This window comes from Schistocerca americana, unplaced genomic scaffold (assembly GCF_021461395.2).
Source record: "Schistocerca americana isolate TAMUIC-IGC-003095 unplaced genomic scaffold, iqSchAmer2.1 HiC_scaffold_269, whole genome shotgun sequence".
Classification (NCBI taxonomy): Eukaryota; Metazoa; Arthropoda; class Insecta; order Orthoptera; family Acrididae; genus Schistocerca; species Schistocerca americana.
The window spans coordinates 17949-42601 of NW_025725982.1; the positions used below are offsets into that span (position 1 = coordinate 17949).

The 24653-nt window shown below is 57.9% G+C and overlaps 1 protein-coding gene across 1 annotated transcript; it reads left to right on the plus strand.

The window, feature by feature from the left end:
- Window positions 1–1079: 1079 nt before the first annotated feature.
- LOC124577806 (titin-like) lies at window positions 1080–24134 on the plus strand. Its single transcript, XM_047131225.1, has 3 exons — window positions 1080–2034; window positions 2531–2775; window positions 23559–24134. Exons 1-3 carry the CDS (start codon window positions 1080–1082, stop codon window positions 24132–24134), a joined length of 1776 nt encoding a protein of 591 aa, XP_046987181.1.
- The last annotated feature ends 519 nt before the right edge of the window (window positions 24135–24653 follow it).

The window sequence follows — 24653 nt, forward strand, 5'->3', positions numbered from 1 at the left end:
ACAAACAACAACAACAATTCCGCCCTTCCCGCAAAAGGCAAGTTGGTGGCCCTGAAAAGGGCCGTTTTGCCGCTCTCGCAACGGAGGAGCCTTCTCCATCCTTCCTTCCATTCCAGAGCCACCTCCTTACTTGGAGCTCGTGTACTTGGTCACCGCCTTCGTGCCCTCGCTCACGGCGTGCTTGGCCAGCTCGCCAGGCAGCAACAGCCGCACAGCGGTCTGGATCTCGCGGGACGTGATGGTCGAGCGCTTGTTGTAGTGCGCCAGGCGAGAAGCCTCGGCCGCAATGCGCTCGAAAATGTCGTTCACGAAGCTGTTCATGATGCTCATCGCCTTCGACGAGATGCCCGTGTCAGGGTGCACCTGCTTCAGCACCTTGTAGATGTAGATGGCATAGCTCTCCTTCCTCTTGCGCTTCTTCTTCTTGTCGCCCTTCGAAATGTTCTTCTGCGCCTTGCCAGCCTTCTTGGCGGCCTTCCCGCTAGTCTTGGGCGGCATCTCGAACCAACGTACGGCAGCAGCAACACCAGTAGCAAGCGCTCCGCTCTAGTCAGCGTCTCCCCACACAGTGGCACCCGCCGCCAGCCGCCGCCGCACCTTTACCAGCTCGCCCTGTTGCGGCCGCCGACCAATGGGGCGCGCGCGCAACCGGCCGCCGCACCCGAGCCCATAAAGCACCCCCACCCCGGCTGCGGATATGTCTCTACGCACGCGCACGCGAGTCTGCGCCGAGCCGCCGCAGCGTCAGGTCGCTTGGGCTCCTCGCAGCGCTTTGTCCGTCGCGCGCCTTTGTTCACGAGCGCCTTTGTTTCCGCGCGCCTTTGTCAAGGCACGCGGGCCGAAGGTGGCCACGTGGCAGAAGCGGTAGCGGACTTTTCCAGCTAACGACTCGCTTGCGAGTTCGTCTAGCGGCAAAATTGTGTGTTACGTTTATCGTGGCTGCAATACAAATTGATCAGTATCAATTTGTATTGCGCCTAGGGACTGTTAGGGCACGCCGTGAGTCAGGACCCCCTTCACGTGGGACCAGTCCGCGCTCACTCGCTTAGCACCCACCCACAAGAGCTCCTGTCTTCCCCATGGAAGGCAATAACATCGCTGCGAACGTCGCGGCGGTGGTCGCCGCGTCAGAGCACGCTCTGGCGGCGGCCTCCAATGCCCCGATCCCCGCGACCGCTCCTCCAGGGTATCGCCCACTCACACCGGTCGAACTCTTTGTTGTAATGAACCGCATGGCCAAAGCCGCCACCGCCTCAGAACGCGAGGCCGCGGAAAAGGCTTACATAAGGTTCTTACAGTACGACCTCGCCGCCGCACTGCCAGGCGCAGCCAGTGAAGAGGCCAAGGTACCGCCGGGAGCCCCGCCAGGCGTGTCCACGCAAGAGGACACTGCACTGCCGGAGGCGGCCCCGAAGGGAGCGGAGCCACCAGGCGTGGCGTCTCATGCACCCACTGCCCTGCTGGCTCCCCCCACGGTACAGGCCAGTCAAGAGGCTGCTGACCTGCCAGCAGCACCTCACGAGGACGTTATTCCAGAAGCCAACCTGGAAAAATTAATCCACGATGGCGAGGCTATGGAAGTCTCACTCCCATCGCGAAAAAGGCCGGCGGACGACGATGAGTCGTCCGAAAACACCCCTTCTTCTGCCCACAGGATGCCGCAGCAGAAGAAGAAGCAAACCGCGCCTGAAGGCGCCACAGAAGACATTGAAGCCGCAGAGGAGGAAGAAGATGAGTTTGTCGTCCCCAAGCGGAAGCACACGGCTAGGGCAAGGAAGCTCGAGCAGGTGCAGCCGCTCCCGACGGCAAACTCGTTCGAGTCCGCCCAAATCGACACAGAGGCTACGGAGGAAGCGCCAAGGCCGCCCAAAAGGGTGGCCCCACCACCAATCAATGTCCTTTGGAAGGACACCTTTCGAGCCTTCCTAGAAAAATTCTCTGATGGTGTGTCTGCACCACCCAAAATAAAGTCCCTTGGGCGCGAGATGTTGCGCATCACACCTGCAAACATGGACGACTACCGCGCAACCATGAGTAAGATTCGGGAGGAGGGGCTGTTCTGCTACACTCATGATGCAGAGCGGCTCCCTCTCCTGAAGGTAGTCTTCCGCCGTTTGCCCATGAGTATGGAACCTGATCACCTCAAGGAGGAACTCCTCGCCCTGGGGTACAGCGTCAGATCAGCAGGCCTCATGAAGTCACCCAGGACACGGAGGGACATGCCACTGTTCCTCGTTGTCCTGGTGGACAGCATCGAGGCCAGAAAGATATTTCAACTTAAAACAATAGCCACAGTTGACGTAGAAGTTGAGCCGCTCCGGGCCAAGGGGCGAAGAGCACAGTGCTTCTCGTGCCAAGGCCTGGATCATGTGGCACACTTCTGCACAATGCCTGCCCGTTGCGTCAAATGCGCGGGCTCCCATCAAAGCAGAGACTGCAAAAAGAGCAAAGATGAACCGCCGAAATGCTGCAACTGCAGCGAACAACACGTGGCCAGCTACAGGGGCTGCAACCTATTTAAAAAGACCAGGCGCCGCGGACGCGGACGTGGAACGTCACGCCCAGTCCAGCAAGGCACCAGCTATGCCACAGCCGCAAAAGGCGCGGCCCCAGCCCACCAGGAGCGACAGCAAGCACCCCCAGACGCCACGAACAAGCCGGCTGCCACAAACCAGTCACCAGCAGCCCAGCCAGGCCCCACACCACCCGCAACAAGCACCAAAGACTGCAGTCAGGGCCCACTGCGTCCCACCCCCAGCTCCCCACACCAAACATGTCAGGCAAACGCACAGGTGGCCAGTCGCACGGCACCTGCTGCACACATCCCACCGGTTCGGAATACTGCAACAGCCATTCCTGAACCCCACAATAAACCCTGTTTGGAGACAACACAGCTAAATGCCCTCATGCACTCGCTGACGTCAATGCTCCAGCAACTCCCAGTACTAGTGCAGGCAGTCACGGCGGCCCTCCAGGCCAGCACCGTCCCAGCCCCACACCATGGATAACCCGCACATACATGGGCTAACCGTCTGCGGATTCAACGCAAACGGCCTGGTAAGGCAACAAGGTGAGTTTCGCAACTTTCTGCAGGACGAAGCAGTTGATATATGTCTCGTTTGCGAAACCCACCTTAAGCCTGGAGTCCAAGTCAGGGCAGCCAATTACGCCTGTTACCGCTATGATAGGCCGACTGCCGGTGGTGGGACAGCTGTGTATGTTCGACGTGCACTGATGCACCATACCACCCACCTCCCTGACCTAGTATCGGTGGAAGCCACAGCAGTCAGCGTGTCCACCGCAATAGGACAGATAACCTTCGTTGCTGCCTATAAGCCCCCACGCGCTACTCTTGCCGAACAGGATATCGACGCGCTACTGGCGGCTGGGGGGCGGGTTTTCATTGCGGGTGACTTCAACTCGAAGCACGCGGAATGGAACTCCCGCCTCACAAATGCCAATGGCCGCCGTCTCCTCAGAGCTGCCCAGAGAAACGGCGCCATAGCTCTGGGACCATTCGAACATACCATCTTCCCAGCTCGCCAGGAGCTGTTGTCTGATGTGATGGACATAGCAATTCTCAAAGGTATAGGGCACCACATCTCCGCATCGACGCGCTGTGCACTGTCATCAGATCACGTCCCAGTGATCTATGACGTGGACATCGTCGGTGCGGCCCTCCCGCCACGTCGTCCGAACTTCAGGCACCTAAATCGAGAGCGCTATCAGGAGGAGGTCCTCCCTCTCCTGACAGACGCCCCAGACCCTTCTGAGGTTGGCACGGACACTGCCCTGCAGTACCTGAGCGAAAAACTGCTCCAGGCCGCCGAGGCAGCCTCACCGCCTCCCGCACAACATCCGCTGGTAAACTCCCGTCGCCTCCCGCCCGAAATCAGGGAGACGATCCGGGAGAAAAACCGGCTCTTCCGAGAGTGGCAAATTACACGCCAACGTCACACGAAGGCCCGGCTGAACCACATGCGCCGGGAGATCAAGGCTGCAGTCGAGGCCCACCGAAACAGGGAATGGGCGGCCCTAGTGGAAACCCTTGACCCTGCTGACGGCAACGCCTGGCGCGTCGCAAAATCATTTTTGAGACGACGTAGGCGCGTCCCACCAATTCAGGTAGGCCAGGAGGTCTTCAGCCACCCCGATGAAAAGGCGAACGTGTTGGCCGACCACTTCGCGGCGTCTTTCACGCCCGTGGTGGACGTCGTGGACGCCGATCACGTTCGCCTGGTAGAAACACAGCTCCCCACCTTCCTAGCGGCCAGAGAAGACGGAGACAACATTGAGCTGATAACAGTGGAAGAAGTGGCCCTGAAGCTACAGACAATCAGCCCAAAAAAGGCGGGAGGGGATGATGGCATCGTCGGCATCCTCCTGCGCGAACTCCCAGCAGAGGCATACCAGACGCTCGCAGACATCTTCAACACCATCCTACGCACGGGAATCTACCCTTCCGAGTGGAAACACGCGGAAGTGGTAGCAATCCCTAAGACAGACAAGGACCCCCGTCTGGCGGCCTCCTACCGCCCGATCAGCCTCCTGCCCACACTCTCGAAAGTATTCGAGCGCCTCTACGCCAAACGCCTCCTCAGGCACGTGGAGGCCGAACATCTGCTTCCAGATGAACAGTTCGGTTTTCGCAGGGGCCACTCCACGGTACACCAACTCATGCGTGTCGTGGAGGAAGCCATGAGAGCCCTGGAGACCCGGGAATACCTTGGGGCGGTGTTCCTGGACGTTTCTAGGGCATTTGACTCCGTGTGGCACGACGGGCTCGTGTACAAACTATTCGTGCACGGGATCCCGACGTCGCACGGGGTGCTACTGAAGTCCTACCTCGAAGACCGGACCTTTCATGTGCGCCTTGAGGAGGGTGTGTCTACTCAACGACCGATCCAGGCTGGAGTGCCGCAGGGGTCCGTACTCGGCCCCCTGCTGTACTCCCTCTACACCGCAGATGCTCCGCGAGTGGCGCGGGTGTCGCTCGCATTATATGCCGACGACACTGCGCTGCTCGTCCGGAGCATGAACCTGCAAGAAATGAGACGGCGTCTCCAGCTAGGGTGTGAGGCTTTAGGAAGCTGGTCGACGAAATGGCGGCTGAAATTTAATGCTGCCAAAAGTCAGGCAGTAATATTCACAAAGAGAATGCTGCCTCGTGACTTAGAGCCGGTGACGATCACGGGAGGCCCCATCCCGTGGTGTAAAACCGCGAAATACCTCGGGGTAACCTTAGACCAGCGGTTAACATGGCGCCCCCACATACAGGAGGCAAAGGGTAGGGCTGCAGGGCGTCTTCGTGTCCTGTACCCTCTACTCAACCCGACTTCGACGCTTCCCCCTCGCCACGGCATCACCCTATACCTGGCACTGGTTCGCCCGGTGCTGGAGTACGCTGCCGTGGTGTGGGGAAATGCGGCCGAAACCCACATTGTTGAGCTCCAGAGGGTACAGAACCGAGCACTTCGGCTCGCCCTCCGTCTACCCTGGCGCTACCCAACTGCCCAGCTACACCAACAAACTGGTATACCTCTGCTGAGAGATCGCTTCCGACAATCAGCGCGACAGTTTTATCAAGAGGCCCACAGGTCTCACAATAGGCTCATCCAGGCACTGGGCCACCAAATCCACCACAGGCCGACCACACGTTGGCCCGACCTGTTGCAAGCATAAAAACCTTGCAACAACCAATGGATGCAACGCATCCGATAGGCCAGCCCGAAATAAGCCAGTTCCCTCCCACATCTTATAAGTAAATATTAGCAGGAATAGCACCCGATGCTCACCCTGCCCCTTCACGAGCAAAGGAACGCTCGCAAGTAAAAGTGAGTGAGTGAGTGCGGATATGTCTGGTGCAGGTGATGCCTTGGGGTCGAAGCGGTCTTCCGCTGTCGACAAAAGGCGCGTCTTGTTGTTGCCGCGGGCCGCGTCTCCGGCCGTTTCGAGCGCCCCAGCTGCCGCAGAGCCATGCTCTGCCCCCCCCAAGGTTAGGGAAAACGTGGGCCAGGACCTGGCAGCCGGCCGCGGAACCGCAGAGAAGGTTTCCGCCGCCGCCGATCAGACCTCCGCGTCCACTAGGAAAGTAGGGCCAGCAATGCAGCCGGGCCACCTAACGGTGTCAACGAAGGCTGTAACTGGCACCCCCCTGGCAGCAGCCCCACTTCCCGCCCCGGACATGGCAAGAAACACAGCAGTCATACACAACACACCAACATCAAAATATATAGTCAGTACTTGCAATCCTGCCCCTCCTAACCTCGTCCTATCTCCGCTCCTGCTTGCCCACGCCACCGGCACACTTCCCGAATTCCTCACATCCATGAAGGATGGCAAGCAGATGCCCCGTCTGCCGACCAAAATCCTCCCCAAACCCACCCCCTCGTCTCAGTCCTCCACCCGTTCCAAATACCTTAAATCCCCCCCACACAAGTCCACCACAACAAAGCAGCGGCGTGTTAAGAAGGATAGGAAGGAGAAGCACTCCAAGGGGAAGAAGCAATCCACCACCCCCACCCTAACCACGTCCACACCCTCCGAGGAGCCTGCGCCCCCGACAGCACCTGTCGTCGTTCTGGGAGGGGACCAGGAAACACCGGAACTGGAAGGGAACCGTGTAACTGGGCAGGATTCGGATGGTTTCGTGCTGGCGAGGAAAACGTTTCGCCAGCCGAGGCTTCCGCCAGCCCGGGGAGTGGAACCCACCCCAAACAGATTCCAGGTGATTGCTGAGGAGCCAGCGTTAACAGAAAACACAACGCAAACACAAAATCAAGTCGCCCACCACCTCCCCCCGATTGTCGCAGAGTTTCCTCAAAACTACGAGGAGCTCTTTGAGTTGCTCAAGACAGAAATCGGGGGAGGCAGCTTCCAGGCAAAACCCGCCGGAGGAGACAAAATAAAAATCACAGTACACACACTCGAACACTACAACACAGTCAAAGCACTGTTCAGCACAAGAAGCATACCTCACTACACCTTCCCAACAACAAAGACACGAAACAGAAACATAGTAATCAGAGACCTACCAAGACGAGTATCCCCCCAGGCAATCAAAACAGACTTGACTGCCCGGGGGTATGTCGTCAAGGTAGTACAGCAAATGGGCAGCATAAACAGTAAGTGGCCGCTGTACCAGGTAACACTCCCTGACGTACCTCAAAACAAGAGGGAGATCACGATGGTCCTGGCAGTCCCTGTCACCACGGAGCCGCTGCGCCGTAAAAACAAGACGGTGCAGTGCTTCAGGTGTCAGGGCCTGAACCACATCGCTGCGCACTGCAACATGCCAGTGAGATGCGGGAAGTGCGCTGAGGCCCACGACACCAGGACATGCACACTCCAGCACACGGACCCACAAATAAGGTGCGCGCTGTGTGGCAAAAACCACACAGCGGGTTACCAAGGTTGTGAGGTCCACAAAAGACACTCACAGCAGGCAAAGGGCGCAAAGGCCGCCCCCCACACACGCAAACAGAACACCACAAACCCAACCACTCACACAAGAAAACAAAATACAACAACACACACAGACAAGGCCTGGGTAAAACCAAGGCCGGACACACCGAGGGCGACATATGCGGAAGTGGTTTCTCCCCTGAGGAACCATGAAAGCGTGGCCCAATCACCACAACACCAGACACAACAAACAGAACAACACCGGGATATACACAGCACCAACGGCCAGGTCCACCACGACGGAGGAAGCTCTAGGGAACCCCACACACACTCCCCCCCCATGGATCAGTTGTTAGGCGTAATGGTGCAGACCATGAACCTCGTCATGGAAATGATGAAGGAATTCAGGGAAGCCCAGAAGCAGAACACACAGATCCTCGTTGCCCTCCAGGCAACAGTCCAGCAGTCGCTCCCCTCTGCGACTTCCTCAGTAGTTTCAAAACCCCATCATGGATAGACGACCAAACATCCATGGCCTGACAATGTGCGTCTTTAACGCAGACGGCATTGTTAACCAAGAGGTCGAGTTCAGAGAACTTATGAAGGAGTTCTCCATCGACATATGCATGATGGGGGAAACCCACTTAAAACCGGGAATAAAAGCGACAGTCCCCAACTATGTTACCTATCGCAAAGACAGGCCAACCCAAGGCGGAGGAGTGGCCATATACATAAAAAGAGGGATCCCCCACCACCAGGTATTCTTACCAGCTACCAATAAAATCGAAGCAGTGGCGGTGGAAGTAGCCACTGCCACTGGACCCCTAACAATCGTTGCAATCTACCGACCCCCACAAGACCAGATAGATGAGGGAGACATAGCTACTCTAGGGCAAATTGAAGGCAAACTCATAATAGGGGGCGACTTCAATGCCAAACATCCTGATTGGAATTCTAGAGTAACCTCCAGAGCAGGCGCCAGATTGCAACAACTAGCGCGCAACCACCACTTCGAAACCTGGGGTCCAGTCGAGCCCACACATTTTCCAAAAAATGGAAGCAGGCCCGACGTGTTGGACATAGCTCTCACTAGGAGGATTACGGGGTTTGTGACCGCGCGGACGATCAACAGAATGTCCTCCGACCACAACCCAGTGATCCTAGAGGTCGACGTGGGAGAATGGGTAGCACTCCCACGGTACCAGACGTCTTACAAACGTACAAACTGGGAGCGATACCGAGAAACTGTCGCCTCTGATATCGCTCGCGCCCCGCCACCTACTGCCGAAACAGTAGAACAAGCGCTACAAGACCTAACAGGCACCATCTTGCAGGCAGCGGAAGAAGCCACCCCTCCACAAAGGGATGGCCCGCCGCCGCAAATACAGCTCCCGGAACACTTGCTAGCTCAAATTCGACATAAGAACAGAGTGGCAAAAGAGTGGAAGATAACCAGAAACCAGGCCACAAGGAGGCTGCTCAATCGTCTACAGAGAGAATTGAAGGTAGCGCTCAATGAGCACAGAAACCAGCAATGGCAAAACCGCCTCTCAGCCCTCAAAGTAGACGATCACACACTTTGGCAAGCAACCAAACAATTCACAAGAAGACGCGCTAGGATGCCGCCACTGCATGGCGAGCGGGGTATGGCCTACAGCCATGCTGAAAAGGCCAACGCCCTCGCCGACACTTTCGAGAAGCAGTTCCAAGCGGCTGAACCCCAGGATGATGAGCATGAAAGAGTGGTCCGTCGACAACTGGCTGTCTTCCTCAATGCTGAGGAGGACCCAGAAGACGAACCCACAGTTTTTGCCCCCGAAGACGTGGCAAAAGTAATTAGGTACCTCCCCTCCAAAAAGGCGCCAGGACATGACAATGTCACCAACCAGTTGGTCAAAAACCTCCCACCCACGGCGATCGAACACCTCGCGAACGTCTTCAACGAGATTACTCGTACCCGCGAGTTCCCAGCTTGCTGGAAACACGCGGAAGTGGTCGCAATACACAAACCAGGGAAAGACCCTCTGTTCCCGCAGCACTACAGGCCGATTAGCCTCTTGCCAACTCTCAGCAAGATCTACGAGCGCCTCCTGCTAAGACCCATACAAGAACACATCACCAGAGAGCAAATTCTGCCGGATTTCCAATTCGGATTCCGGCAGAACCACTCTGCCCCACAACAGATCATGAGAGTGGTTGAAGCAGCCACAGAGGGCTTCAACCACAGAGGCTACTGCGGGATAGTGCTACTTGACGTAGCCAAGGCCTTTGACTCAGTATGGCATAGAGGGCTACTCTACAAGTTGTACACCCAAGGGTTCCCCGGGAGTATAGTTAAACAGATTAAAAGCTATCTCTCGAACAGAACTTTCTCTGTCAAAGTAGAAACGTCCACCTCCACCAGAAGGCGTATTCGTGCTGGGGTGCCACAGGGATCGGTCCTGGGGCCCGTTTTGTACAGTCTGTACACTGCGGACACTCCAACGGCCCCCCTGGTGCACACTGCACAGTACGCTGACGATACAGCCTTCTACACAAGAAACGCGAACAAGGACCTGGTCATCCGTAGGCTACAAAGGGTTTTAGATGACACAGAAACTTGGGCCCGTCGCTGGCGAATCACCATCAATTCTGAAAAGACGCAGGCGATGCTGATCACCCGTAGGCTCGGAAGGCGCGAACCTCCTCAACGGCCCCCCCTCCACCTTCACCTAAACGGAACCCGACTCCCCTGGCGCAGAACCGCCAAGTACCTTGGCGTAACCTTGGACTCTCGTCTTACGTGGAAACCCCACATAGACGAGGTCCATAGGAAGGTCTGCGCCAGAATGTCCATCCTGTACCCAATCCTCAACTCATCCAGCTCCCTTTCCTGCTCAGTAGGAGTGAACGTGTACCAGGCCCTGATCCGGCCAGTCATGGAATACGCGTGTCCTGTCTGGGGATACGCGGCGAAGCAGCACCTGGACAAACTCCAGAGGCTGCAGAACCGCGCCCTCAGGAGGGCACTGCGTTTACCCCTTGGATTCCCTATCGACGATTTGCATGCCGCTGCGGAAATCCCACTACTGAGAGAGCGTTTTCAAGACCTGGCAAGGGCCTTCTATGAAGGTACTTCCAGGTCGGGAAATGCTCTCATCCACTCGCTAGGTCGGTATGACATGTCCCGCGATAAACACAATCGCCCCATGACGATCTTCGACGACTAAGTCGAAGAGAAAAATCCCAATACCCATTCCCAAATCCTACTCCTACCCAAAATGCTACAATTATCTCGCCAAACCTCAGGCAAGTACCAGACCCACACAGAACAAACATCACAAATCACAGACATCAAAAAAGTACAGAAATAATCACACACACAAGTACACAGGGGAGTAAAAGCCGAAAGGCTACAAACTCCCCCTCACACTTCCCCAAAGAGGGGAAAGTATTAGATGTAAGCAGCAGCAGGCTGCGCCGGCACGCACTCCGCTGCTCGACTCGCTGCCGCTCGCACCGGTCGTTTTCGTTTCCGTTTCGTGTGCACCGTCGCTAGCCCATCGCCATGTCCGGACGCGGAAAGGGAGGCAAAGTCAAGGGCAAGTCAAAGTCCCGCTCAAGCAGGGCTGGGCTCCAGTTCCCGGTCGGCAGAATCCACCGCCTCCTGCGCAAGGGAAACTACGCAGAGCGCGTCGGCGCCGGGGCGCCCGTCTACCTCGCCGCCGTCATGGAGTACCTCGCGGCTGAGGTGCTCGAGCTGGCCGGAAACGCGGCCCGCGACAACAAGAAGACGCGCATCATCCCGCGCCACCTGCAGCTTGCCATCCGCAACGACGAGGAGCTCAACAAGCTCCTGTCGGGCGTCACCATCGCACAGGGTGGTGTCCTGCCCAACATCCAGGCCGTCCTGCTGCCAAAGAAGACCGAGAAGAAGGCCTAAAGGAGGCCAGGCAATCGCAGCCGCCGCGTGCTCCCCTGCACGCAACGCGCTTTGCCGGCTCGGCCCACAACAATCGGCCCTTTTCAGGGCCACCACACAAACCTACGTCCAAAGCAAAATTTCAGTCGTCCTCGCCGCACCTTGTTTTGTTTTAACTTTGCACCGTCACAGCACAGCCGCCGCCGGCGCACGTCCGCCATCTTGTCGTCCACACAGCCCGTGTGGCCCAAAACACACACACACACACACACACATTTTGCACGGTCGCAGTCGCCTTCCAAACCGACAACGGCAGCAATAATGACCATTGTTAAAGGGAGGCGTGTCGACACACCGCCCTCCACTCCCGCGCGCAACGGCCGTCGACACGAACGAAACAGCTGATCCGGCCGCCTATGCCCACACGCCTTGCCTCGGAAACCCCAACGCCGCCGCCGCAAACAAACACACAGAGCCAAACCACGCAAGCAAATAATCACCGCCTCTCGCACAACAACACACAGCCCGCCATCTCCGTCGCGATCGATACAAAGACACACAATAACAAACACACAAACGAAGCAGCTCCACACACAGCCAGCCACATGACACGTTTCCTTTCCTTCTCCCCTCCCAGTCACATCACGTCGCTCAAACGGAAAGAAAGAAAGAAACAAACAAACAACACAGCGCACACACGCAGCAACAACAACACAGACTCTTTCGCACTTTTCAACTTCCGAACAGTGTGGTGGCCCTGAAAAGGGCCGTTTTCTAGTCTCTCCCACCCACAAGCACGGCCGCGGGAAGGCCAGCGCCCGCTGCGACGCAGCCTAACCGCCGAAACCGTACAGGGTGCGCCCCTGCCTCTTCAGGGCGTACACCACGTCCATGGCCGTCACAGTCTTGCGCTTGGCGTGCTCAGTGTACGTCACCGCGTCGCGGATCACGTTCTCCAGGAACACCTTCAGCACCCCGCGGGTCTCCTCGTAGATCAGACCAGAGATGCGCTTCACGCCGCCCCTGCGAGCCAGGCGGCGGATGGCGGGCTTCGTGATGCCCTGGATGTTGTCGCGCAACACCTTGCGGTGCCGCTTGGCGCCACCCTTGCCGAGCCCCTTTCCTCCCTTGCCGCGGCCTGTCATCCTTCCTTCCTCGGGCAAAGCAAAACGTGCACAAACAGCAGCTGCAGCGGCTGGCGAGTCGGCTACGGTCTGCGCCCAGCGCGCCCGCCGCCCCCCTATATAGACTCTGGCCCGCCCTCCCCCCACCACGCGCAACCGAGGGCATATAAGCGCAGCACGGAGGCGCGCGGGCCCGTTGTCAAGGCAGCACCGGACGCCGCGCCGCACCTAACCTCCACGCACGCCGCTCCGCTACCGCTACCGCTACCGCTACCGCCATGGCCCGCACAAAGCAAACGGCCCGCAAGTCCACCGGCGGAAAGGCGCCGCGCAAACAGCTCGCCACCAAGGCGGCGAGGAAGAGCGCGCCCGCCACCGGAGGCGTCAAGAAGCCCCACCGCTACAGGCCGGGCACCGTCGCCCTGCGAGAAATCAGGCGCTACCAGAAGAGCACAGAGCTGCTCATCCGCAAGCTGCCATTCCAGCGCCTAGTGCGCGAGATCGCCCAGGACTTCAAGACCGACCTGCGCTTCCAGAGCTCCGCAGTCATGGCCCTGCAGGAGGCCAGCGAGGCCTACCTCGTCGGCCTCTTCGAAGACACCAACCTGTGCGCAATCCACGCCAAGCGCGTCACCATCATGCCCAAGGACATCCAGCTCGCGCGCCGCATCCGCGGCGAGCGCGCCTAAACCGCGCCGCGGCACCGCACCGCACCGCACCGCACAAACAAAAACGGCCCTTTTCAGGGCCACTAACATCTCTCCGTCGCGAGCAAACTTTGTCGGTCGCCTGCCTCTCGCCCCGCAACCCAAAAACAAAAAAAAACCACCACTTCCCGTCCGTCCGCCACACCCGCTCACTCTGCCTGCCTGCTAGCAGCGCGCAACAATCACACATCATCCCTCCCCGGCGCTCAAAGCGCACAATACCCAACGGCCGACGTCACACCGCACGGGTGGCTGGCCGGCCGCCGCTTTCGTTTCGAAAACAAAAAAAACCCGCACTCCACTCCGACGGCCAACGGCCAGGCAGGCGCGCGCGCTCGCTCGCTCTACGCGCCACCGAAATCCCCGCCGACTCCTTCCACATCTCAACGTGCCCCCCGTTGCAAAACATAACACACACACACACACACACACAAAGGAACAAAACAAAACAAAGACCAGACACGACTCGACAAGACAGACATCCGAGACGAACGAACGCAGGCAAGCCAACCAACGTATTCAAACAAAACAACGTGACAGAAAAACCAACCGTCGGCCGCCGCCACAAACACGGCGACAATCAACCACGACAACAACAACAACAACACCGCTTACCGCTACCGCCGCCCACACCCGCCACCGACCCCCGCAATCCAACCACCACGGCACGCAAACAGCATCCCCACGGGCATACAGAAACGCCAGACAGACACCCACACCAAACGCAACACGACAATCAAAACCTTCCCCGACGTGCTTTGATGGCCCTGAGAAGGGCCGTTTTGGGCCGCGCGTCTCTTGCGCGCCACTAGACGACGACGGGGGGTGGGGACGACGGAGTCAAGCGCCAAACCCTTCCTTTCTCCCATCTCTTTCTCCTCTACTCTACTTCTTCTTCTTGGGCGAAGCCTTCGCCTTAGACGGCGTCGTCGCCTTCTTCGGGCGCGGCGCCTTCGGCTTCTTCGTCGGAACCTTGGCGGCCTTCTTCGCCTTCGACGGCGACTTGGCCTTGGCCGGCTTGGCCGCAGCCGCCTTCTTCGCACCCGCGGGCGCGGCCGACGCCGCAGACGCCTTCTTGGCGGCGCCCGCCTTCCGACCGGTCGCCGCCTTCACGCCACCAGCCTTCTTTGCGCCGGCCGCACGGGCGCCCTTCTTCTCCTTGCTGGCCGGAGCGGCGCGCTTCTTCTTGGCACCGCCAGCACGAGCCTTGCCGCCCTCGGCCGCCCCCCCGCCGCCGGCGCCGGCAAGCTTGAACGAGCCGGACGCGCCCTTCCCCTTCGTCTGCACCAGCTCGCCCGCCACGACGGCCGACTTGAGGTACTTCTTGATAAACGGCGCCAGCTTCTCCGCGTCCAGCTTGTAGTGCGCGGCTATGTACTTCTTGATCGCCTGCAGCGACGACCCGCCGCGCTCCTTCAGACTCTTGATGGCGGCCGTCACCATCTCAGAGGTGCGCGGGTGCGCAGGCTTGGCGCGCGGCTTCTTCGCAGACGACGCAGACTTGGCCTTCTTCGTAGTGCCGGTGGCGGCGGGTGCCGCAGCAGTCTCGTTCGTAGCCGCCTGATCTGCCATTTCGACGACGCGCGTAACACACAGCGAGAGCGAGCGGGACGGCAGGCAGGCACGCAAGCACAGCACAGCAGCAGAGCAGAGAATCACAAGGCCCAGCCAGTGTCGCGGGCGGGCGCGGACGGCCGAGAGAGCGGCCGCCACTCTGCGCGCCGCCGCGCCGCGCCTCCCGCGCTTGCTACCGCCCAACGTCCGACAGCCTGTGCGGAGCAGCCCCAAACCTGCGCCACAACCGCCCGCGCCTTTCAAACCACCGAGGATGGGGCTACACACAGCCACACCACAGTCGCCAACCAGTCGCCACGGCAGCGCCGCAAACCACGGCCAAACTGCAGCTACCGCGCGCTACAGCCTGGGTCGGCCCGCCGAGAATCGCCGCCCCCGCCCAAATGCCGCCCCCACAGCCCCAGCCGACGACCCGCCACAATGGCCAAACCTTCGGCAAAACTCCCACACCGTCGCCGCGGCAGCCCGGCCAGCGCGGCCGGCGCCACAGCCACACAAGCCGAGGCGTGCGGCGATGACGGCCGTGCAAACGCGCCTCCGCCGCCCCATCGCCTTCCGTCGCCCTCCCGCCGTTTCCCGATCGGCCCGCAGCCGTCGGGCCACATCGCGCGCCGTCCTCCTCCTCTCGCCCGCCAACATTCACAGCCGTTTCTCAACAATTGCCCGCCGCAAACGGACGCCGCCTGCGCAACAGGCGCCGCCGCCCCTCGCCGCTTCCGACCCAACCCCTCGACCGAGGCAAACCGCAATCCGAATCTACAGACCAACCCAATCTGCCGTCAAGCACACACGACAGCCGACCTTACACGTTACGCGTTACACATTACGTTTACACGTCTACGTTAGGTTAGGTTAGGTTAGGTGGACGTGGGTTAGGTTAAGGGGACTTGGGTTAGGTTAAGCGTCAAACTTAGGTTAAGCATTCAAACACGTCAGGCGTCAGAGGTTAGGTTAGGTTAGGTTAGGTTAGGTTAGGTTAGGTTAGGTTAGGTTAGGTTAGGTTACACGTTAGGTTAAGGGGTCAGTGCTAGGTTAAGAAGCGTCAAACGTAGGTTAAAAAAGCGTTCAAAAACGTGAGGCGTGAGCCGGACAGCTTACCTTACGTAGACGTTAGGGGCTCACAGGCTGAGCTCACCTCGCCACACCACAGGTTAGGTTCGGTTCGGTTCGCTCGGCTCAGCGTAAAGCGCCGAGGTCAGGGTTACGTTCGTTCACCTTCGGGCGCCACACTTTCGGTTGAAAGGTCGCGACGGGACGACGTCGGCAGGCACGCCGCAAACGAACAAAAACGTACAGACGACGTCGGAAACCGCCGACTGACGGGGGAGCAGCACGACCACGACCAGACACCGAGCGCGAACGAGACACACGCGAACCACCCCCACCGGCCAAAGGGCACCACACAACAACCCAGAGCACCACGTGTCGACACCAGAGCAACCCGCCGCTCACGCGACATGGCTGGCACCGAAGGGCAACCGCCCGCAACTGCGCTTTCCGCGCCGGCCCGGATGCACGTCGTGCTACAACAACACCACTACCGTACACAGCCGCTGTTCACAACATCACTATCAATGGCGCGCCCGCGGCTCGCCGCCGTCGCCGTCGCAGTCGCAGCCCCAACGCCAGCACTTTTGCACCACCATTCACACGCACCGCAACACAGCTCGCCGACACAGCCGAACAAAACAAACACCACACAACAACAGCAACAACGCCGCCGCCTCTACTTGTGCCGGCGACCCACCCCGCCGATGGCGCACCTTTCGCCAGCCGGCAATCGACACACACGCACCCACCCACCCGGGCCCAGTGCAAAAAAAAAAAAAAAAAAAAAAAAAAAAAAACAAAAACACACAAAAACAAAAAAACCAAACAACACAAACGACACGGGAAGCGCACACCGCCACTTCGCGCGCACGCCACCAACCAGTCGTCGTCTCAAAATAACAAACACAAACAAAATAAACTAACAACTAGGGCAACACAAAACAAAAACGCCTCGCACGAACCGCCCACAAAAAGGGCAAGCACACGCACAGCCTCTGCTGACGACCACGACGCAGCGGCACGCTGCTCCTGTCCCGCACCCCGCGCCCCACTCGATTCACAACTCACGCGACACCGTCAACGACGGGCTCGCTTCCCGCAACCTACCACCTTTCCGCCACGACGCACAGCCCCAGCCCCACCCGACGACGCCCGTGGCAACGACTGCACTTTCACCACCGCCTCCCCCTTCCCCCCCAAAACACACACACACACACACAGCCAGCCAAAAACGCACTCGCGACCCACACATGCACGTGCATCGGCACACGCCAACCAGTCAACGTCGACAACCACACGCAAGGCTCGAAACGAAACCGGCGTCCTTCCACGTTGCCATCAAGCTACGCGACACAAGACACAAGGAACCAACACAACAGCCGGCCCCACTAATTCCCACTCTCACGCCGCAAAAAGCACACCGAAACCGCCAAACGCACGCACATTCCCCTTCGCACTGACACCACCGACCGGCTCGCTACCACACACCTCTCGGCAGCCGTTTCACGCCAATTCGCCACACCGCCCACACAGTCGACAAGCGCCCGCCCTGTACGGCACACGCAACGACGCAGCGCAGCAAAGGGCGCCCGCAACACATACCTCTCCGCCGCCCGACGCGCCAACCGCCACACCACACCGCCAGCCACTCGCAAATTGTGCACTGCCACCAGCCACACGTCCAACACGCCGCGCCGCCTCCGGCCACCCGCCAGGGGGCGCTCACGTCCGCGACAACAGCGCGGCCCGCCGGGCCGGGCCGAACCGAACCGAGCCGCCGCTGCTCTGCACTCGGCACGGCCACACCCTGCTGCAGACCGGGCTCGTCCCTCTGTACGCGTCTGCCTGCGCATCAACACAACACGACCTTTTTCTTTTTTTCCTCTCTACCGCCATCCCTTCTTCTCGCGTTTTACTCGTTGTTGCAGCAGCGGCGCACACCTACACATCCACAGCCCCAGCCGAGCCGGCCTCACCTCAGGGCCCGCCGCCAGCGTCTCCTCCTCGGGCACAGGTGCGGTGCTGTGGCCGCCCATCCAACCGCATTGCTGGCCGTCCAGCCACCAGGCGTTCCCACTGCCGCGAGCCACGCCGCGCACCGACCCTGCTGCAGAAAACGAAGCATAGCCAGAGACCGACCGATACACAAAGCAAGCCGTCGCCTCGCCTCTTGTCCTTCCTGCCTTCCTTCCGCCCCCGCCCTTCTCACACCACCGCCTCTCCACTTTCGCCCCCCCCCCCCTCCTTTTTTTTTTTTGTTTTCTTCTTTCTTTCTTTCTTTCTTTGGCCCTCTCTCCTTCCCGCCATGGCGGTTACGGCACCGCCTGCAGCGGCAGATTTTTTGCGCCCACACGCCTACTCCTACCACCATTAACCTTGCCCTGCCCTGCCCATCAACGTCGCAGTCGAACCGACGCTTGCCAACACACTGCCCACGTTCCTTTCTCTTTTCGGCCTACGCCCATTACGCGCCGCCGCCACAGCACCTTCCCTTCCCACAACACACCGACGTCATCACACGCACCCAAAACAGGGGCCACGACCGTGTTCCTCGCCCACTCCCATCCCGCACGGTACGCACATTCCCAACTACTACCGCGCACCCTCCCTTTCCAATCTGTGTGTCTCTGTGTCTGTGTCCTGTCCGCGCGTGACGCCTCTCAACATCCGCCGTCCCCCGTCCCGTTTTCGCCCCCATGCCGTCGTCGCGCCGCCTCCTCCCCGTCCACCGCCGCCCCTGTCCGCCCCGCACCACACCATACACCGCTGCTTGTCCCGGCCGTTGCCACCAAAGGCGCCGACCGCAAACGCGCCACGCCGCAGCCCCCGTGCGTCTCGCGCTCGCTTGCATCTCCGTGCCGACGCTGCCTCTCTTCCCACTCGCACTCGACCTCGACAACACAGTCTTTGGCTCCGCCACTGCGTGTTCCGGTGGTACGCACGCTGCACCACGTATGTATTCATTACCAGAGCGATGGCGAGGCATGACAGCATCTCTGTCTGACCAGAGAGTTCTTTATCGCTGCTAGTCGGCGCTTGGACCGCGCCAGACGACAGTAGTTGCACGCACCGGGTCGCCAGGAACAGTTGTTATATATATTGTAGCGCGAGTCGGGAGAGGTAGTAGTCGGTCGACAGTAGTAGCGGGTGGACGGTTGTACTGAGCGGGCGTCGGCGGCGTGCTCTGCTCGTCTCGCGACTCTGGTCACGGTTCGGGACGATGTATAGTATATTGTGTTATAATCAAAAGGTGGTGTGACGCTGCATTGCGCAAATCTGATAACGTATGTTCATTGTACTTATTTTGTTCAACAACAAAAGCCCCACTATTACTTTTTTTCTAAAGTAACTTTTGTCTCTTAACGAAAAACATTCACTTTTTAAAGACTACTTCCTATGGCATTTCCCTCCAAGGAGTGCAATTAATTACCAGCCAGCACTCATTCATTGCACACAGCTGTGTAAGGGGTATCTACAATTGAGGAGCGGATATAAATGCAATTTTTTGTTTTTTTTTGTTTTTTGTTTTGTGTGTGTGTGTGTTGTAACCTCCCAGCAATATTTAAAATAATGGACAATGTTATTTACGGATGCTAATGGACATTGCGCTAATTGTAACCTCGCCCACAATGAGAGGTATTGAAAATGGCAACAAAAATGTGCAATTCGCAATCTGACTCAAATATAAAGTCTTCACACAACATTTACAAAAGTCCGTTCAGTGACAAGAAACTTCAATTAAACCGAAATATCGGTCTTTGGCCCTGTGCAAAACAATCAGAATTAAAAGTCTTACCTCCGAATAAATGGATGTCACATTTCTGCTCTGGTTGTTGCGCAGCGCTTGGAGGAACTGCATTGCAAATAATAATATTCTCTTTCTTTGTGATTTTAGTGACATTTTTCTTCAAAGAAGTGGAACGAACTCTTTAGTTCAATAAAAGATTAAATGTTTGAAAAATGCTTTTGAAATAAAAATTATTATTGGGGAACTTGTTGGAGAATAATTACAATAAATACAATTTCTCATTATCTAACGATTATATCAATTAACAGTATACCTTATTCACCATCTTGACCAGTGTTGCCGACCGCCTACATCACACAACCGCACTCGGCTGCTACTACTGACCGACCGCTCTGCATGACGACTATTAGCGTACTGCACGCGACGACTACTGACAGAGTACAGCCCTCAACTACACAGACTGACTGACTGACTGAGAACCGCTCGCAACACTCGCGCAGTCCAGCGCAAACTCTCTGGTCACAGATGCTACAATGTCTCGCCATCGCTACTATGTTACATACGTGTTTCAGTGTCTTTTTCATTGGGGTAACGATCTTTGGCTCTTTTTATTCTGAATACAGGGCCAAAGGTCAACGGCTGCTGCCCTTATACAATTTATCAGGTTTCATTATGTCTGTTGCAATGTTACATACGGTTCACTCTTTCATTAATATTATCGTTGGGTTTGTTTTGTAGGGACGTTAACATTCTGGCACATTTTTATTATCATCGGACTCTCTGCTATTTGTGCAGGGAGGTTATACCTGGGTCCATTTCCATTTACATTTTAATATTGATAGACTTTTTGTTTTCTTTTTTGTTTCTTGTTGTTTTTCCTTCTTTTTTTTTGTTGTTTTTTTTCTTTTGTTTTGTTTTTCCCGCTCTCACCACCACCGCCGCATCACGCCTTCCGTTTTCTTGGTTTCTTTTCTGTGCTTCAACATCACCGCGCCCCATTTCCACACCACAGCCATCAGCCTCCAAGACGGGCGGGCGCAGTGTGCCATTTCCGGCGCACAAGCACACCCGTACGGTACTCTCCTCGCCCCCACGCCACCAACAACACAGCGACCACGCGGCTTTCAGGCACGGCACGGCACGGCACCGGCGAAATGCGCCGCCCCCGCCCCTCCGCGCATCCGTCCGTCTCGCCACGTTCACTGACAACCACAACACAACACCGCTCCCCTCCCTGGCAACTCACATTGTTTTTCTCCTCCTCTTTTGCACAAACCACAACGCCGAGCACAGGCGCAAGCCACCCACACCGCGCCCCTCCCCGTCCCGTCTTTGGCCGCCGCTCCTCGTTTCCTCGTTTGCCCCCTCCCATCTCCCGAAATGCCATGCCAGCAGCGTTACGCATGCCCCTCCCCTGTCCACACAACACTACCGCCTAACGAACAGCCTTTTCCGGGCCACATGCAGGGCACGCCCACCTCCAAACGCTGCCAATTCACGGACGCACACACACACTCACTTTCTCGACACCTTTCTGTACGGAGGGTGCGTCATCTCGACCGTGACAGAGTGACGGCAACTATCGACGATCCATTTCCCCCCACTGGTAAAACATGTCCACTAACACCTACATACATCATTCAAGTACACAGACAATAGCATACACACAATGGGAGGGCACACGAACATGGACGGCACGGCACTGTCATACACTCTTCCTCAGAACCATATCAACAAACGTTACGTACATCCGGGAAAGCGAAAGCGAACGCGAAAGCGAAAGCAAAGGCAAAGCCCAATGCAGCCGTCAAAGGTAACGTTCACCACGGCAGACACTTGCAGCCGCGCCGCCGTTAAACGCATTTCAGTGCGGCTCCAATACGCCTCCGACACGGGAACGTTCCGTTGCTCTACGAATGCGTTTCTCCCCTTTTTCCCTTCCTCTCTCTTTTGCCCCCCCTCCTTGCACTCTTGCCTCATTCCTCACGTTCTGCCCAGACATTCGACCGATCAACGTCAACCTTTCGTTACCGTTCTCAGCGCGACGGTGTACAACAGTATGACGGGTGTGCCCAAGACTTCGGTTCAGTTGCGTGACGCCGGTCTATCGCGCCGATCGACAGTTACTCAGGGGGCGACGGATCGGACCACGTCACCGACACACAAAACACTTTCAAACAAACAAATACATACCGGATGGACACAGACAAACACGTGTACAGACATTCGCCAAACAAACGACCACCGCCGCCGCCGCCGTCGTCGTCTAGCGTGCATCTTGAATGACGACATCGGTGTGCGTGCGTCGTACGCAATCAGTCAGACACGGCTATCAAACATCAGAGTCGAATGGTACATCATCGTGCGTGTCGCCGTACACGTACAGTACAATACAACAACAATGCGTCTTAATGGCACGTTCATTTCAACGTCACTCACACACCTCCACGCTGCAGTTACGTCGCACCATTGTCAAACTCGGCGTACAGCAAAGGGAATAGTGGGCGGCAAAAAAACAAAACAAAAACCAAACAAAAACATTTCACATTTCACCCTCGCCATGTATGATGTGCAAAAAAACAAACCCGCAAACGGCCGTCGTTACGGTGACACAAAAGTCGCCGATCGCACTGTCCCCCCTCGCAGACGGGTAACACACACACACACCCCAACAACACCAATGGGTCAAAAACCACGCCAACGAGGCGTGCCACCATTCCACGCCACGGCGACCAACCTCGTGGCCGTACCCCGCGCAACACGCTTTGACGCGCCCCCCCACCCACAATCAAAATGCACACATACATCACAGCCGTCCACACACACAAACAACAACAACAATTCCGCCCTTCCCGCAAAAGGCAAGTTGGTGGCCCTGAAAAGGGCCGTTTTGCCGCTCTCGCAACGGAGGAGCCTTCTCCATCCTTCCTTCCATTCCAGAGCCACCTCCTTACTTGGAGCTCGTGTACTTGGTCACCGCCTTCGTGCCCTCGCTCACGGCGTGCTTGGCCAGCTCGCCAGGCAGCAACAGCCGCACAGCGGTCTGGATCTCGCGGGACGTGATGGTCGAGCGCTTGTTGTAGTGCGCCAGGCGAGAAGCCTCGGCCGCAATGCGCTCGAAAATGTCGTTCACGAAGCTGTTCATGATGCTCATCGCCTTCGACGAGATGCCCGTGTCAGGGTGCACCTGCTTCAGCACCTTGTAGATGTAGATGGCATAGCTCTCCTTCCTCTTGCGCTTCTTCTTCTTGTCGCCCTTCGAAATGTTCTTCTGCGCCTTGCCAGCCTTCTTGGCGGCCTTCCCGCTAGTCTTGGGCGGCATCTCGAACCAACGTACGGCAGCAGCAACACCAGTAGCAAGCGCTCCGCTCTAGTCAGCGTCTCCCCACACAGTGGCACCCGCCGCCAGCCGCCGCCGCACCTTTACCAGCTCGCCCTGTTGCGGCCGCCGACCAATGGGGCGCGCGCGCAACCGGCCGCCGCACCCGAGCCCATAAAGCACCCCCACCCCGGCTGCGCCGGCCCCGCTCACGCCGCGGAGAGTACACGTTAGTTCGTTGTCGCTGTTGGTTATCGTGATGTCGGGACGCGGAAGTGGACGCAAAGCTGCTGCCTTGGCTGAGTTGCTGCTCACGTTAGCAGGACCTGCCGGGAAGAAGAAGAAGAAGTCTACACCGCAGTGCTTTCGCTGCCAAAAGCTTGGCCACGTCGCCAAGCACTGCAGCGGAGCAGTCGCGTGTTTGAAGTGTGCGCAAGCACACGACACACGCGACTGCAAGAAGCCGAAGGACGCCCCCTGCACATGCGCCAACTGCGGTGGCGCACACGCGGCTAACGCCCGTTCCTGCGCGTACAGGAGAAATTGGCGTGGACCAGAGAAGACGCAGAAGCAAGTGACCACCACACGCGAAGAGGTGGTCACTCGCTCAGAAGACGCCATCACCAGGCGCCTCAGCGACGCCGTAGAAGAAGCCATGTCCGCCTTCAAATCCGCCATGGCGGAAGAGAGGGCGGCCATGCTGGCGGAACTGGGCGAGGCTCGGCGTCAGATTGCTGAGCTGACGCAGGAGCTTCGCTCAGCCAAGGCAGCTTCCGCCACAGCGGTCGACACCGCCAGCCAGACGACTCCTCCTCGAGAGAAGAAGTTTGCGACGGTGGCCACGCAGACCGACGTGCCTGCCGAAGGGGAGGCAACACTGCCCAAGACGGACGCAGAAGCAGAAGCGCAAGAAGAAGGGTGGGAAGAAGTCCCATTCCTCCCGCTTCCCGACATGTACAGCGCAAGCGCTGTGACGCGGAAGATAGCTGCATCGCTTCGCGATGGTACATATCCCCACCACGACAACCCTTATCCCTTCGTTCCTCCTAACCTTTCTAAACCTTCACCTCCACACCAACCAATCGAATATCCAGAAGGCCTTGTTGGTCTTTCCAAGGAGGATTACGATCTGATCAATTCCTTCCCAATTTTCACAGAGTGGCAAATGCGCTACGTCATCTTCGCTCTCGTCCACGGAGAGTATGAGAAAGCTGGATACACTGTATCCACTATCCCAACCGAGGGAGAGCCCTCAAGTAGGAAGAAGAAGAAGAAAAGTCGTCACACCGACAAATGCAGAAAATAGGTTATCGGCACTCCTTGCCAGTACAGAACAACCTACAAGTCAAGAAAGAAGACTCATCAATCATCCCAGGGGAGTAAAGGCCAACAGGCCACAAACTTCCACCTGAACCTCCTCACAGTGAGGAAGTCAGAAAAGGAGCAGCAGCAGGCTGCGCCGGCACGCACTCCGCTGCTCGACTCGCTGCCGCTCGCACCGGTCGTTTTCGTTTCCGTTTCGTGTGCACCGTCGCTAGCCCATCGCCATGTCCGGACGCGGAAAGGGAGGCAAAGTCAAGGGCAAGTCAAAGTCCCGCTCAAGCAGGGCTGGGCTCCAGTTCCCGGTCGGCAGAATCCACCGCCTCCTGCGCAAGGGAAACTACGCAGAGCGCGTCGGCGCCGGGGCGCCCGTCTACCTCGCCGCCGTCATGGAGTACCTCGCGGCTGAGGTGCTCGAGCTGGCCGGAAACGCGGCCCGCGACAACAAGAAGACGCGCATCATCCCGCGCCACCTGCAGCTTGCCATCCGCAACGACGAGGAGCT

Coding starts and splice junctions, on each gene's coding strand:
- LOC124577806 (XM_047131225.1), top strand. CDS start 1,080: ATGGAAGGCAATAACATCGCTGCGAACGTCGCGGCGGTGGTCGCCGCG. Junction 2,035..2,530: donor CGACTACCGCGCAACCATGA/GTAAGATTCGGG, acceptor TAAAAAGACCAG/GCGCCGCGGACGCGGACGTG. Junction 2,776..23,558: donor CAGCTCCCCACACCAAACAT/GTCAGGCAAACG, acceptor GCTCGGCGTCAG/ATTGCTGAGCTGACGCAGGA.